Source organism: Dendrobates tinctorius, unplaced genomic scaffold (genome assembly GCF_039654945.1).
Source record: "Dendrobates tinctorius isolate UK_male_01 unplaced genomic scaffold, ASM3965494v1 ptg000070l, whole genome shotgun sequence".
NCBI classification, from domain to species: Eukaryota; Metazoa; Chordata; class Amphibia; order Anura; family Dendrobatidae; genus Dendrobates; species Dendrobates tinctorius.
The window spans coordinates 26,060,090-26,077,459 of NW_027361738.1; the positions used below are offsets into that span (position 1 = coordinate 26,060,090).

The 17,370-nt window shown below is 46.0% G+C and overlaps 1 protein-coding gene across 3 annotated transcripts in view; it reads left to right on the forward strand.

The window, feature by feature from the left end:
- Positions 1-7,397, forward strand: part of VILL (villin like) — a 156,069-nt gene extending 148,672 nt beyond the window's left edge. For all 3 annotated transcript variants that reach the window (XM_073581476.1, XM_073581475.1, XM_073581477.1), the window contains one exon: positions 6,144-7,397. In XM_073581476.1, coding sequence (XP_073437577.1) covers positions 6,144-6,257 — 114 coding nt within the window. In that variant the 3' untranslated portion in view covers positions 6,258-7,397. The remainder of the gene's footprint in view (positions 1-6,143) is intronic.
- The last annotated feature ends 9,973 nt before the right edge of the window (positions 7,398-17,370 follow it).

Here is a 17,370-nt window from a genome sequence, read left to right on the forward strand (position 1 = left end):
TCTACATAAGCAGCAACAGAGATAACAGAATATTAGCTCGAAATCAATGAAGACATTAGTGAATCAAATATTGTTCACATTATTCAATACTGTAAGGGTAAGGCTTAGGAGTGTCTTAACATGCTATGAATAGCCCTTCTAGGTAAGTTGAGATTGAATGCAGAGTGAACAGGAATTAAATTAGAGAGAGGAAATTACTTCTGCGATTAACATAGAAGCTCGGGCCCCCCACATCAGTGAAAGAGAAGAGACCGCCCTGATAGAGAGTGGGGAATACAAGGATGTGGACTGTCTTACCCTGTTTCTGCCACTGAAGACAACAAACGTGTGATATGAATACTGTTCTATGTCAGGTCCAAGTTCGGGTGTCAATAATTCGAGGCAGTGGGAGGCCAAACTGGAATCCATGATGGACATTCCTGTAACGTATGAAGACTAGTGCTCGGGCCATTTACCAAGGAGCGGGCCTGGTCTTCTGACATCTCAATCTCAGTGGACGGGGAATTATGTTTGGGGGGGCAGGTGACCAATCCCGGGTGCACTGCTGAAATGGACATTAACTCTCTGAAGCTGACAGAACCAGCAGGCTTAGGGATAGTCCAGAACCAGCAAGTGACAGGGCTGAAGAGGTGTTGTGCTAAGGAGGAAGCAAATGTGAACTCCTGTGCCCAATCCCACATGTCATCACTTGATGAATTCCTACTGACCAGTAAACGTTTGCTTGTTATAAAGAACTTGGTGTCCAAGAGATTGTGTGGCAGGTCCTGAGTACAGAAGTATGGAGGCAGGGGAGGCCTGCAACCTACAAATGAGTGTGATGTACCCCACAGGATACAGGGACTGGGACACCGTTTGTCTGTAAAGGGGCGGGTCCGTCTTGCCATTTTGCGGCCCTCACCATCATCTTACAGTTTTTACTCGGTGCCATCTTTGTTTCCGCTGGATCCGTCTCTGCATGTGTCAAGTTTTCTTGATGTATGGATCAATCCAGGAGACTACGCCAAATGTAAAATTTGGTAGTCATGACCGAGCTGCTGTCCGGTTTCACTCTGGTACTTTACAAACGGTGTCCCGGTCCCAGTGTACTGTAGGGTGTGGGGGGCATCACACTTGTAGGCCGCAGTCCTCCACTGCCTCCAGGCTTCTGTCCTCAGGAGCTGCTGCACACAATGCAGGGGACACCAAGTTCTTCTTCTTATTATTATACATTTATATAGCGCCATTTATTCCATGGCGCTTTACAGGGAAAAGGGGAAATATAGACAAGTACAATAAACATGTGCAAGACAAGGGACACACAAGTACAGAAGGAGAGAGGACCCTGCCCGTGAGGGCTCACAGTCTACAGGGATGGGTGAGGATACACTAGGAGAGGGTAGAGCTGGTTGTGCGGTGGTTCAGTAGACCGAGGATCATTGCAGGCTGTAGGCTTGTCGGAACAGATGGGTCTTCACGTTCTTCTTGAAGGTTTCCTTTGTTGGTGAGAGTCTGATGTGTTGCGGCAGAGAGTTCAGGAATGGGGGAAGCACGGGAGAAGTCTTGTATGCGGTTGTGGGAAGAAGAGATGAGGGGGGAGTAGAGAAGGAGATCTTGAGAGGATCGAAGGTTGCGTGCGGGTAGGTACCGGGAGACCATGTTACAGATGTATGGAGGTGACAGGTTGTGGATGACTTTGTATGTCATGGTTAGGGTTTTGAACTGGAGCCTCTGGACAATAGGAAGCCAGTGAAGGGCCTCGCATAGGGGGGAGGCAGGGGAATAGCGGGGAGACAGGTGGATTAGTCGGGCAGCAGAGTGTAGGATAGACTGGAGTGGTGCCAGAGCGCTGGAGGGGAGGCCAGAGAGTAGGAGGTTGCAGTAGTCAAGGCGGGAGATGATAAGGGCATGCACTAGTGTTTTTGTGGTTTCATGGTTGAGGAATGCGCGGATCCGGGAAATATTTTTGAGTTTGAGGCGGCAGGAGGAGGCAAGGGCTTGGATATGTGGTTTGAAAGAGAGGGCAGAGTCGAGGATCACCCCAAGGCACCGAGCGTGCGGGACTGGGGAAAGAGAGCAGCCATTAACATTGATGGATAGGTCTGGTGGAGGGGTAGAGTGAGATGGGGAAAGATGATGAATTCTGTTTTGTCCATGTTCAGTTTGAGAAAGCGAATAGAAAAGAAGGCTGAAATAGCAGACAGACAATGTAGGATTTTGGTCAGTAAGGAGGTGAGGTCAGGTCTAGATAGATCTGCGTGTCATCGGCGTAGAGGTGGTACTGCAAGCCGTGGGATTCTATGAGCTGTCCCAGGCCGAAGGTGTAGATGGAGAAGAGTATGGGTCCGAGGACTGAGCCTTGAGGAACACCGACAGACCGGGGGTGAGGTGAGGAGGTGGTGTGTGAGGAGACACTAAATGTTTAGTCTGTTAGGTATGATGAGATCCAGGATAGGGCCTAGTCTGTGATGCCAAGAGATAAGAGAATCTGCTGCAGGAGGGAATGGTCCACGGTGTTGAAGGCAGAAGACAGGTCCAGGAGGAGGACAGAGTAGTGTCGCTTGCTCTTGGCGTTTAGTAGGTCGTTAGTGACTTTAGTTAGGGCAGTTTCAGTTGAGTGATGCGGTCAGAAGCCAGATTGTAACCGGTCAAAGAGGGAACAGGAGGAGAGGTGGGAGGACAGTTCAAGATATACATGCTGTTCCAGTAGTTTTGAGGCATAAGGGAGAAGAGATATCGGGCACAGAGGATGGGTCGAGGGAGGGCTTTTTGAGGATGGGTGTGATTGAGGCATGTTTGAAGGATGAGGGAAAGACACCATTTGTAAGTGAAAGGTTGAAGAGGTGTGTTAGAGTTGGGATTAAGACGTGGCAAAATTATGGATGAGGTGGGACGGGAGCGGGTCAAGCGCACAAGTGGTGAGGTGTGATCTTGACAGGAGGGTGGAGAGCTGATCTTCTGTCATGGTGGAGAAGCTGGTTTTGGAAGAACAGGGCTGAGCGGCTAAGAGGGGCATTGGGGGCTGCGGGCCAAAGCTTTCTCTGATCGTATCAATCTTCTGCTTAAAGAAGGAGGAAAAGTCTTCAGCAGAAATGAGAGGAGATGGAGGAGGTGCTGTGGGACGGAGTAGAGAGTTGAAAGTGGTGAAAAGCTGTTTAGGGTTGTGAGACAGTAAGGATATGAGGGATGCAAAGTAAGTTTGTTTTGCGGCAGAGAGTGTGTACTTGAAGCTGGCAAGGGACTGCTTGTATGCGTTGAAGTGCTTGGTAGAACTGGTTCTCTTCCATCTCCGCTCAGCGGCCCTGGAAACCCGTCTCAGTTCTTTGGTCAGGCTGGTCAGGCTGGGCAGCCAGGGCTGCCTATTGATTATACTAGTTTTGCTCTGCGTGAGGGGGCGGCCGAATCAAGTGTTGCTGTTATTGTGGTATTATAAAAGATGGCAGCAGCATCTTTGTCATGAAGGGAAGCTATGTCTGTGAGAGGGAGAAGGGACTCAGAGAGTGATTGTAAATTGAGGTGTTTGAAATTTCTGTGAGGGTGAGCAAGTTTGTGGAGTGGGGGTTGCGCAGTTGGAGAGGAGAGGGAAGAGAATGTCAGTAGGTTGTGGTCGGACAGGGGGAGGCGTGAGTTAGTGAGATTAGAGAGGGAACAGAGACAGGTGAAGATAAGGTCCAGCGTGTGACCATCTTTGTGAGTGGCCGCAGAGTACCATTCATTGAGTGAGGCCAAAGGAGGCAGTCAGTGATAAAGGTTTAGAGGCAGCTGAGGGGGAAGTGTCAATGGGGATGTTGAAGTCGCCCATGATGATGGTGGGGATGTCAGCAGGGAGGAAATGGAGTAGCCAGGTGGTGAAGTGGTCGAGAAAGGTGAAAATGGCTAGTTCTGGGGGGCGGTAGATGACAGCCAGTTGGAGGTTGGAGGGGGAATAGATGCGGACGGAGTGCACCTCGAACGAGGGAAGAGTAGCGGAGGGTGGAAGTTGAATTGGGGTAAAAGAGCAGGTATCGGAGAGGAGCAAGCCAACTCCTCCACCACGTTTGTTGCTGGGGCGAGGGGTGTGAGAGAGATGGAATCCGCCATAGGAAAGCGCAGCTGGAGAGGCTGTGTCAGGAGTGAGCCAGGTTTCAGTGATGGCAAGGAAGGAGAGTTTGTTGGCGATAAAGAGGTCATGGATAAACGACAGCTTATTGCAGACAGAGCGTGCGTTCCATAAGGTGCCAGATAAGAGGACCGGGGGAGTGGGGGCTGGATGAATAGATATGAGGTTATCGTGGTTGCAAAAACGTGTAGCGGATTGTGGCAGGATGTAAGAAATGAGTGTGGGGATGTGTTGAGGAGGGCCAGGATTTGGGGATATGTCGCCAGCAATGAGGAGTAGCAGACAGAGCGTTAGAAGGTGGGAGCAGTATAGGACATGATGTGGCCGTGTGTGTCTGGAGAAAAAGGATTGTATGTGGAGGAACAGTTCTGAGGAAAAGGTTAGGTGGCTGGGGAGAATGGAGGGGGAAATGACAAGTTCCTTACTAGGTGGGGGGATTACAGGAGATCGGACAAAATAGAGAAGTATGGGGGTGAAAGTGAGAAGAAACCGAAACATTGTTGTGGTTATCTATTCTGTTACCTTTCAGTCAAATTCCAGTCCAATTCTAGTCTAATTCACAGTAGTGTAATAATTAGAAAGCTGTAATTTGAAAGATGGATTTTGAAAGATGCAGGGTCAGACACGTCTGGTCAGACGTATGGCCCAGAATATATGTGCAATTGACTGGGGTCAGCTGTGAGGCGGCTGTGGGCATGATTGCCCAGACCACATGTTCTGACTCAAAGAGAGGTGATAAAAAAAGGGGGAGGGAATGACTACTCAGGTATGCATGGAAGACACAAGAGGAATGAATACATTATGGTTCTTTATAACAGGCAAACGATTACTGGTCAGTAAAAATTTATCAGGTGGTGACATGTGAGATAGGGCACAACAATTCATGTTTCCTTCTTCCTTAGTACAGTACCTCTTCAGCCCTGTAACTTGTTTGCTCTGAACTATCCCTAAGCCCGCTGACTCAATTAGCCTTGGAGAGTTCTTGTCCACTTAAGCAGTGGACCTGGAACCAGCCACTTGCCCCCACGTAATTCCATGTCCATCAACCTCAAGATGCCAGAAGATCAGGCCAGCTCCTTGGTACCTGGCCCGAACCCTAGGCTCCAGATGTTACAGGAATGTCTATAATGGATTCCAGTTTGATCTCACACCGCCTCGAACGATTGACCAATGCTGCCCCTACCAGCCCACAGCACCCCAGCTTGGACCTGACACTGAACTTTTCCTAACACCTCCTAACTCATCTTCCCTTTTTATAAACACTAGTGCCCACCCACTGAGCTAGTTCTTTCTTTAAGCACTTCCTTTCTCATATGCTAAACCTATTATCCTTATCCAGTGTCTTACACAGTATGTGGTTCAGCAATAGCATAAGCCATACTTGGGCTACCCAAAGATTATCCTATACTCTACTTGCATTATGTATTAACACTTCACATGCTGTACATTGCCAAAATACATTACATGAGACGCACACCACTTTTACACATAAAACTGCACAACAGTATTCAGATGACAAGTTTGACGTCTTCATGGGCAGGGACAAGGTAAGAGACAGTCCACGTCCCTACATTTACACAGCTACCAGAGGAGGTCAAAGGAAGGACAACCAGTGATCCAGCCACAGGGCCATGTGTGTCCCAAAGGATCTCATTGATGTGTGTCACCAGCCTGCCTCGTCCAATCCCACAAAAAAAGCGCTGAAAATGAATGCTGACAATGATAGGAAAAAGTGACAGGACTACACAGAGCATCGCAGTGTGCTGTTACATGGAGCTGCTGACTGATGTATATCACCAACTACAGAACATCAATCTACTAGATCCACTAAATCTGGCACACGTGAAAGTTCATTGCCAGTTACAATTCTGCTAGGTTCATACTAGGGTTTGTTTCTGTTTCAAACTGATCCATTGTTCTGGCGTTTTTTTATTAACAAAAAAACAGACGACTTCTGTTTAAATCTTTTTACCATAGACTTCAATGTAAAAAGTAATCCTTATGCATGAGTGTATTTGTATGTGTATTTTTGTACAAATGAAGTAATAAGTTAATTCCCCTTTTACAGATGTACTTGTCTGATGGCGACTTTGCAAATATATTTGGGATGCCCAAAGCCGAATTTTATCAACTGCCCAAATGGAAGCAACAAAATGTCAAGAAGCAAAAAGGTCTCTTTTAATAGATAGATTTTCTAAAAAATTTTTTAAACTTTGGAGGAGGATGTCACATACAGTCACTGTATACTTTAAAGCACTACGTAAATGCACAGACCGTAAGACCAACGCCCTCCAGTGTTCATTTCCATCCATGGACTGTGGTGTCACAGACGGCAAGACTGCAAATTTCAGCTTTTACCGCAATGATTATTTCTACTATACTACACACTTTATCTGCGTCTTTATAGATTGGTGTCCATATAAATAATTAACCTCTGTAGTTTTAGCTTCCGGATCACCAACCAAATACCAAGCATTACCTACAACAGCATTTCACATGAGTATTTTATGGATCATCAACTTCCGCACTCTCCAAATAGAGGCCAATGAATCATGATGACAAATGGCAACTCTTTCCTCAATCACAACCCCATAACGGCTTTTAAGGGGGTCTGCTTCATATATAAGCAAGTTTAGATAGAAATTCAGCTGTCACTTTTTTGCTTAGTTCCTTCCATCTAAAGATAACTGGAATTGTTATAAATGGGTTTAAGAATATTGTGCCTTTAAAAACACAGATATTGTTTTATAATTGTATTTTATAATATATAAATATAGTTTTCTGGCTACTGTATATCCACTGCTTCTTCTATATACCAGATGTATCCCTTTGAATGGATTATTGTATTCTCATAGGTATCTAATGTGTATATTTGTTGTGTCCACAAAACATTTAGTTGCCATGATGAAGCTGGAAAGTATTTTGTTTTTACATGTATAATTACATCTTATACTATAGATCTGTTCTTTCCTCCCGCTCCATAAATCACAATGACGTGCCACTGTGCATGTTTTAAAGGGAATCTGTCACATTAAACAAGCAGCCTGAAATGCCTGCATCATATTGTAAAGCAAGAGTCCAGTGGGCGGTCCTTGTCAGTGAGTCAGTACGCCCACTGGACCCCGAATAAACAGGGATGTGAAACAAAGATTCAAGTTATTCTGAATCTTTCTCTACAAAACAATATTTCAGCTCATCTCCTCTAACATTCTGTTAGGATAGCATTTTAATGGCGACATGTTTCCTTTAATGACCTTTTTTTAAAATTTTATTCTAGTTTGTTTAATCCTATTGTGTGATCCAATAAACACAGTGGAAAGTCGCTGTATTGTCATTTTTTTATTTGGTTAAAAGAAAGGTCCATCTAATTTTGTCTGGTAGTTAAAATATTGTTTGTACAATGGGAACCCAACATGACACACAGTATGCACACAACACGCTTCGTTAGCAGCCAAATTGTAGATTTGTGACACTTTGTTTCTTATGTAATGCAAATGCTTTGACCAGATATTAACAGCAAATTGGCTGCTTCAAAAATAAAACTGGATAACAAACAAATTCACAAATTTTTCAGTATATATAGTTGTGTGGAAAAGTATTTGCCCCCTTCCTGATTTCCTATTCTTTTGCATGTTTTTCATACTTAAATGTTTCAGATCACCAAACAAATGTAAATATTAGACAAACATAACACAAGTAAACATTAAATGTAGTTTTTAAATTAAGTTCTATATTATTAAAGGAAAAAGAAATCCAAACCTACAGGACCCTGTGTGAATAAGTGATTGCCCCCTAAACCTAACTGGTTGGGCCACTCTTAGCAGCAACAACTGCAATCAAGTGTTTGCGATAACTTTCAATGAGCCTTTCACAACGCTCTGGAGGATTTTTGGCCCACTTGTCTTTGCAGAATTGTTGTAATTCAGCCACATTCGAGGGTTTCAGAGTATGAATCGCCTTTTTAAGGTCATGCCACAGCATCTCAAGTTTTTGATTCAGGTCAGGACTTTGACCAGGCCACTCCAAAGTCTTAATATTGCTTTTCTTATGTGTTTTGGATCACTGTCCTTTTGCATAAACCAAGTGCGCTTCAGCTTGAGGTCACGAACAGATGGTTGGACATTCTCATTCAGGATTTTTTGGTAGACAGCAGAATTCATGGTTCCAATTACCACAGCAAGTCTTCCAGGTCCTGAAGCAGCAAAACAGCCCCAGACCATCACACCACCACCACCATATTTTACTGTAGGTATGATGTTTATTTTCCAAAATGCTTTGCTACTTCTACGCCAGATGTAATGGGACATAGACCTTCCAAAAAGTTCAACTTTTGTCTCGTCAGTCCACAGAGTATTCTCCCAAAATCCTTGGGGATCATCAAGATGTTTTCTGGCAAAATTGGGAAGAGCCTTTATATTCTTATTGCTCAGCAGTGGTTTTCATATTGGAACTCTGCCATGCAGGACATTTTTGCCCAGTCTCTCTCTTATGGTGGAGTCTTGAACACTGACCTTAATTGAGGCAAATGAGGCCTGCAGTTCTTTTGATGTTGTTGTGGGGTCTATTGTGACCTCTTGGATGAATTGTTTCTGCGCTCTTGGGGTAATTTTGGTCAGATGGCCACTTATGGGAAGGTACACTACTGTTCCATGTTTTTGCCATTTGTAGATAATGGCTCCCACTGTGGTTCACTGGAGTCCCAATGCTTTTGAAATTTTCCAGACTCATAGATCTCAATTACTTTGTTTCTCATTTGTTCCCGAATTTCTTTGGATCCTGGCAAGATGTCTATCTTTTGAGGTTTTTTTGGTCTGCTTCACTTTGTCAGACAGGTTCTATTAAAGTGATTTCTTTATTGAGAACAGGTGTGGCAGTAATCAGGCCTGGGTGTGGGTAGGGAGCTTGAACCCATCTTCCAAATGACGTGATAAATTAACTGTGGTTTATGTTTTAAAAAGGGGGAGAATACCTCTTTCACACAGGGCCCTGTAGATTTAGCTTTCCCTTGATAATAAAGATCTATATTAAAAAAAAAACTGCATTTTGTGTTTACTTGTGTTACCTTTGGCTAATATTTAAATTTGTTTTATGATCTGAAACATTTAAGTGTGACGAACATGCAACAGAATAGGAAATCAGGAAGGGGGGCAAAAATCTGTTTCTCATTAGTCTTCATTGGGGGAAACCGAGAACCATGGGATAGTCTGCTGTCACCTGTTGGCTGACAAGATTATTAAATTCAAAATGAAAATTGGCTCCTCCCCAGCAGACTATACCTCGCCTGCTAGCCTCAGGCTCCCTCAGTTTAGTGAGAAAGCAGTGGGAGAAGAAAAAACATTTAGTCAATTACATCCTGAGAGAAAAATGTAAAATATGTCAACTGGGCAATCAAGGGTGAGTGCCCTCTTGGAAAGCTACCTTATAAGCAAGATAAAGTGTCAAAATCTCTCTAAGGGGCTCAAAAGGTGGGGCTGAAGAGCCTCCAGGACTAAGGTCCCAAGGATCAAGGGGAAGCAGATAGGGTGGTCTAATGTGCATTACCCCCTGGAGAAAAGTCTTGACCTTGGGTCTAGAAGTCAAATCCATCTCAAACAAAATAGCCAAGGCGGACACCTGACCCTGGAGAGAACTAAGTGCCAACCATGACTTTAGCCCCGACTGCAAGGAGAGCAGAACAGGCAGAGAAAAGTACATTGGAAAAATTCCAGGAGACTCACACCAAACGAAAGTAGGCCCTCCAAGTGCAGTGATAGTGCGGTCTTCCGTGCCCCAATCATGGTTTGGCTGACTGGTTCTGACAATTGCACTGACCTGAAAATTGTGGCTTTAACAACCATGCCATTTATACTGAGCAACTGTATATTCTGATGGAAGAATGGACCATGAGACAGAAGGTCAAAAGGTTGATCACATCCGCATACTAAGCCCTCCAAGGTCAATCTGGCGTGATGACAAAGAATGGACTCTCCTATGCCTTGATTTTTTAGAGGAGTCTGTGAAAAATGAGGTAGAGGCAGAAATAGATAAGGCAGGGAGAACTGGGACCAGAGAATTGTCAATGCGTCGGGTTACAATTGCCCAAGGATCCCTAGATCTTGCGACAAATCTTGGTACATTGTGGTTTAGCCTGGATGCTAACAGATAAACATCTGTTGTACCCCAATGAAGACAAATCTGCTTGAATACGTCTGGGTGAAGAGCCCACTCTCCTACAGCTATTTACTGGTGGCTCAAGTAGTCTGTTGCACAATCCGGGTATATGCACCGCTGAGATCAGAGGAACCCTGCCCTCGCCCATTTCAATATCTTCACAAGCTCTGACTTAGCAGATAGGATCCGCATCCCTCCTTGGCTGTTGATATAGGCTACTGCAGTGGCATTGTTTGATTGGATCCAATGGATGGCTCAGCAATAAAACATATTGATCAAAAGCAGTCTCTCCTGACTGCTCCAGAATCCCTGGACCAAAAAATGGCGGTACCCTAGGGAGGAGGGGGGGGGGGGAGTGATAGGACAGTGAGGTTGAGTGAGAAAAACCTCAGGGTTATACTCACCTGTCCTAAGGCCCCAAATACCCTATCTTCTGCTCAATGCACCAGCACGCGCTACGTGGAGTGGGCAGGAGTCAGCTAGCTACCGACTGTGTCTGTGGTACATTGGTCCAGCCACACTGCCTCCAGAGAATACGGACTGAACAATTACAGCCTGTACTCTCAGTCGCTACACGGGTGAAACTGAGTGCAGAATTACACGCTGTTATCCTGAGAGACATCCATCTGAAACAAAAAAAAGAGGAAAGATGATAAATGCCTAAGACTGGTCTGAGACAGAAATTGCCTTCAACTGACACTACACAAAACTGGGGGAGCCGGAGGCCAGCAGGAGAGGTATAGTCTACTGGGGAGAAGCCAATTTTCATGTAGAATTTAATAATAGTGTCAGCCTCCAGGTGGCAGCAGACAGGGTTCTCTGCATCCCCTAATGAAGCAGCTGAGAAATACACACACGTCACCACTTCTGTATTATACTTTTCCTCTGATTGGTCCTCTCCTCCATATGGACTTTCAAATACTGATGTAAAACACTGACCAAATGCTGAACGTGGCCTTAAACTTTGGTTATTTGTTGTTAATATAGCCAGTGTAGCATAAAATGACCATATAATGCAAATGGAAGATTTGATAATTTAAGTGTTTTGTGGCAAAACTGAAAAAAGTGAAGATTCTCTTCCATATTATGGCTGCAATTCATAGCTCAACCACAGATCTCGTGACCCGAAATGACAGCATCATACACTATATGGACATATATATTGGCACAAGTCTCAATTGAATTCCAGTTTATCTATTCCCATTGTCACATGTGTATGACATCCAGCCCCCTACCCATGCAGTCTGCATATACTGACATTTATGAAAGACTGGCTCGTGGTAAAGATCCCACTGACACCAGCGTGGTCCAGTATTAGGATGTCACCATTATCAGTCCATGAATTTTCTCTCCTCCTAAATATTCTACCATCATCTGTGAGTGGAAAAGTTTCAGCACCACTGCAACTCAGCCACGAAATAGAGACCCCAAAGTTTAAAATTAGAGAGTGGGGTCACAGACTGCTGAGGAGCATAGTGTATAAAGTCACAATGAGCATAGGAAAAATGCTATGTGAGCCCAGCCTTACGTCACCAAGTACAATTCCAAGTGTTGGAATGATGGAGTGGTAAAAAGTACAATGCACCTTGTATAGCAGTGGAAACATCTTCTGTGGATTGATGAATCACACTTCACTATTTAGCATCGGATGGATGAATCTGGGTTTGGTAAAAGCCAGGGGAACATGGCCTGCTGATTGCATCGTGCCAGCTGTACAGTTTGGTGTAGGAGGGATAATACTATGAGGCTGCTTTCCGGGTGTTGACAGATGCCCTTTAGGGCCAGTGAATGGAGATCTTAATGCTTCAGCATAAGACATGTTGGACAATTATATGATTCCAACATTGCGAGAACCTGTTCTAGTATGACTGTGCCGCCCCAGGTCCATAAAGTCATGGTCGGCGAGTTTGGTGTATAAGAACTTGCCAGGCCGCATTGAGCCCTGAGCTCAACTCCACCCAACACCTTTGAGATGAATTAGAATAGAGATTGCGAGAACATCAGTGCCTGACCTCACAAATGCTCTTCTGAAAGAAGTGGCAAAAAAATCCCACAGACACTCCAAAATCTCTTCCCAGAATAGTGGAAGACCGTTTTACTCCAAGGCGCAAGTACATATGTTGCAACTCCATGTTCCTGCCTTCTAACTGATCAACTCCATGTTAATGCCTATGGATTTAGAACAGGATGTCATAAAAGCTTCTGTAGGTGTTTTGTATAGGTGTGCCAATACTTTTGTACATATAGGCATATAAGGTATTTGCCTAGAATGGAAGTTCGGCTCATATGATCTGATCTCAGATCCACACCAATCAATCATGTTTGTATTTAGAAACCACCATGGTTACTTACCGGTAGCCGGTTTTTCCGGAACCCATGACAGCACCACATGAGAGAGGGATCCGCCCCGCCAGGACAGGAACCTACTGAAACATAAGGGGCGGCACCTCTCCCCCGCTTCAGTTGGATTACAGAGCATTTGAGAGGACTTCCCGGTTAGTTACATATTTATCCAACACCACATCACACAAATACACCCGACTATTGTGCACACCCAAACGGTGAAAAGGGGGGGAAATATACGGGTGCTGTCATGGGTTCCGGAAAAACCGGCTACCGGTAAGTAACCATGGTGGTTTTCCCTTCACCCATGACAGCACCACATGAGAGATTCTGGAGACTTCGAACACCTTAGGGAGGGACCACCGCTTGCAGCACCCTTCTACCAAAGGTCAAGTCAGCAGAGGATAGATTTGGTCTATAGTGTCTAAAGAAAGTTGAGGGTGAGGCCCAGGTAGCGGCCTTACAAATTTGCTCTATTGATACCTCTGCTTTCTCAGCCCAGGAGGTCGCCACGGCTCTGGTGGAATGAGCCTTGATGCCGTCAGGAACCGGGACGCCACTAGCTGAATAGGCTACACTAATGGCCTCCCTAATCCATCGGGCAATAGTCCCCTTTGACACTCCATAACCTTTCCTAGCACCCTGGAAGGCTACGAATAGGGACTGGGACCTCCTCCACTGGCTGGTTATAGACATATACTCTACTAGGGTCCTTTTAACGTCTAGGCTATGAAATTTCTCCTCCCCTGGGTTTTTCGGATTCTCGCAAAAGGAAGGGAGGACAATTTCTTGGTTTCGGTGAAAGTTAGTTACTACTTTCGGCAAGTAAGCAGGGTCTGTTCTCATAACCACCCTATCCTGGTATATCTGGGTATATGGTGGGTTGACTGAGAGGGCCTGCAAGTCACTAACTCTATGTGCCGACGTTAGAGCTACCAAAATGATGGTTTTTAGGGTGAGATTTTTAGTTGAAATCTGCTGTATGGGTTCAAACGGCTCCTTCGTAAGGGCTTCCAGTACCAGATTTAGATCCCATGGAGCTATTTTTGGTAGGGAAACTGGCCTAGATCTGTGGCAAGATTTTATGAACCTGGCTACCCATCTGTTTGCCGCTATATTGCAATTTTATAATGCACCCAGCGCTGAAACCTGTACCTTGAGGGTATTAACCGCCAGGCCTAGCTGTAGGCCTGCCTGCAGGAACTCCAAGATGGACTCGATTGGGGGTTCTTGACCTAACGGTTTTCCCAGGAATTGTAGAAATTTCTTCCACGTCCTGCCATATATGTTGGTCGTTATTGGTTTTCTACTTTTCATTAGAGTAGTCACCAACCCCGGGGAAAACCCTTTATCTCTCAAAAGTGCCCTCTCAAATTCCACGCCGTCAGATGGAACCCCTTGACTTGTTTGTGGAATATCGGCCCCTGAGCTAATAAATCTGGAATTCCTGGCAGTACCCACGGGTCCGAGAGAGACATCATTCGTAGTAGTGAAAACCACGGTCTTTTTGGCCAGAACGGGGCTATGAGGATTACTCTGGCTTGCTCGTCTCATCTTTTTTACCACTGCCGGGATTAACGCTACTGGGGGAAAGGCATAGCTCAGTTTGAACAGCCACGGGATTTGCAGAGCGTCTACTGCCCACGGGTTTTCCCCTGGGTTTAATGAGCAGTACCTCCTCACTTGCCGGTTGTTTTTGGTGGCAAAGAGGTCGATCACTGGCTGCCCCCATAACTGTACTATCCTCTGGAATATTACACGATTTAAGGCCCACTCTCCCTGTTTTAACTTGTTGCGGCTTAGAAAGTCAGCTTGAACATTTTCTGTCCCTTTGATGTGTAGGGCCGTCAGGGAGGTTAGATGTTGTTCTGCTTTGAGAAAGATTCTTTTTTCTTCGTCCATTAGGGAGTTTGACCTTGTCCCTCCCTGGTGGTTGACATACGCCACTGCCACCCTGTTGTCTGACATAATTCGGACGTTTTGACCTAGTAACATGGGAATGAATGCCTCTAAGGCTCTGTTTACCGCTCTTAACTCTCTTAAGTTGGAGGAAGCCTTCTGCTCTAGGTGACCCCAGGACCCTTGGGCTATTTGTTCTCTCAGGTGTGCCCCCCATCCCGAGGAGCTTGCGTCCGTCAATATTACATCGGACACGGGCCTGTGCCACAAAGTTCCTCCTGCTAAATTTGTGCCGTCTAGCCACCAAGTGAGAGAGTTTTTCCCCTTTTTGGAAAGTACCAGCTTCCCTTCTAAACGCCCTTTCAATTGTTTCTGGGCTGACAAGATTTCCGCCTGCAGTTGTCGGGTATGAAACTGTGCCCAGTTGACCGCAGGGATACAGGCTGTTAGCGTGCCCAACAGGGACATTGCCCTTCTTAGGGTCATGTGAGGATGCTGTATTGCCATAAGGGTCATTTCTCTCACCTTCTCTAGTTTTTTTCTCTGGCAAGAGACAAACTTGACGGTCGGAGTCCAAGACGAAACCTAGAAATGTTTGTTTCTTTAGGGGTTGAAGTTTTGATTTCTTTAAGTTTACCATCCAACCCAGTCTTTGCAGGGTTTCTGTTATTTTCTCTACTTGATGTGCGCAGTGATGTTCTGAATTGCCAATGACCAAAAAATCGTCCAAGTAAGGCACCATAATCACATTGTGGATTCGAAGGAAAGCTGTCATTTCCGCTATTACTTTCGTAAAAATCCTTGGCGCTATGGAGATGCCAAACGGAAGAGCTGTAAATTGAAAGTGCCTGAGGTCGCCCTGGATGTATAGGGCTACCCTCAGGTATTTCTGGTATTCTTGGTGCATCGGGATGTGGTAATAGGCATCCTTCAAATCTATTACGGCCATGAAGCAGTTGTGGTGTAACAGCTTTATGGCCGAAGTCACCGATTCCATTTTGAATGTTTGGTTTATGATCCATTGATTGAGGCACCTGAGATTTATTATTGTTCTGAAGGAAAGGTCTGGTTTTTTTTATTAGGAAGAGGGGAGAATAGAACCCCCTTCTCTCCTGATCTTTTGGGACCTCTATTAGAACTTGTTTCTCCAATAGTCCTAAAATTTCCGTTTCTATGGCTGATTGCTCTCCTGGTTCCTTTCTGACGGGGGTTACCACAAATGAAGCTCTCGGATGCTGGAAGAAAGGGATTTTTAGGCCATTCTTTATAATGCTCAGAATCCAATTGTTGGCCGATATTTTCTCCCATTCTTGAGAAAAGAGCTTCAATCTTCCCCCCACCGGAGGGCTGACGTCATTGCGGGGATTTTTTGGCGGTTGAGGTAGTTCCCCCAAACATGAACCCTGGTTCTTTTTTCCTCTTGTCGTCCCACCTTTTCCACTCTCCCAGGGGACGGCCCCGATTGAACTTTCCCCTCCGAAAGGGCGGTCTCCTCTGATCACCCATGAATCTGGGGAAGCCCTTCTTTTTATCACCGGCCTTCTCCATGATGTCATCCAGGTTTTTCCCAAACAGGAACTGTCCATCACATGGTAACGAGCATAATTTCGCCTTAGATTGAATGTCCCCAGGGCAGCCTTTGAGCCATAACGCCCGTCTTGCGGCGTTCGATAGCCCCGCTGCTCTTGCCGTTAACCTCATTGAGTCGGCGGAGGTGTCAGCCAAGAAAGCGGCAGCTCCGTGTAGCAAGTACATTTCTCCTAATATTTTCTCTCTTGGTACCTTGGAGGCTAATTTTTCTTCAAGCTGTTGCAACCAGACCATTAATGACCGGGCTGTGCAGGTGCCGGCTATTGCCGGTTTCAGACCCCCTGCCGCTGCCTCCCAAGTGTGCCTTAGGTATGAATCCGCTTTTTTATCCAAGGGATCTCTCAAAACCCCTGAGTCCTCCAGGGGCAGGGCCGACTTCTTGGAAGATCTAGACACTGCTGCGTCAATCTTTGGGACCTTGTCCCAGACGTCCGTGTCTTTAGCCTCAAAGGGGTATCTTCGCTTTGAAGAGGAGGGAAGGCTACCTGACTTCTCCGGTTTCTTCCATTCTCTTTCGATTAGGGCCTGAACCTTGTCATTGACCGGAAAGGTACGCTTCTTCCTTTCTTGCAGGCCGCCAAACATTACATCCTCCAGTGATCTCTCTACCTTCTCCTCTTGCAGGCCCATAGTGGACCTGATGGCTTTGAGGAGAGCGTCCGTATCTTCTACGGGAAAGCAAGGTCTGCCCCCCGTATCACTGTCTGAGGATGAAGATGACCCGCGCTCAACATGATACTCCGAAGAGGAGGAGCCTGACGAGGAACTCGGGGAGGCTCTCCTACTCTTACTCTTCTTTTTTAATAATTTTTTAAGTGAGCCCTGCACCTCAGATTTTATTATCGATCTAAGGTTTGTTGCCAGGCTCGGCACCTCTTCAGCCATAGTCCGCTGGATACAGCTGACACACAAGTCCTTTTGGTAGTCTTTTGCTAAAGGGCTGTGGCATATGGCACATTCTCTATTTTTCTTTTTGCTTATAGCTTTTTTGCCTCCCTAAGGCCGGTTTCACACTAGCGCTTTTTCAGCGCGCGCACGGCCGGGGGTAGCTCCGCCCCCGATCCGGCTCTCTGCCCGGCGTGCCCGCCCCTTCCTTGTAGCGCCGCCTCCTAGCGGACAGCGGCGCCTGCGATCGGCGCACCCTATCTTTAGCATAGGGTGCGCCGATCGTGCGCAGGCCGTGCGCTAGTTGCGCTTTGACCTGCGCTGCGCACTTTTGACGGTGCGCCGTGCGCGCCAAAATCCGAAAAGTTTGATTTTGGCGCGCACGGCGCACCGTCAAAAGTGCGCAGCGCAGGTCAAAGCGCAACTAG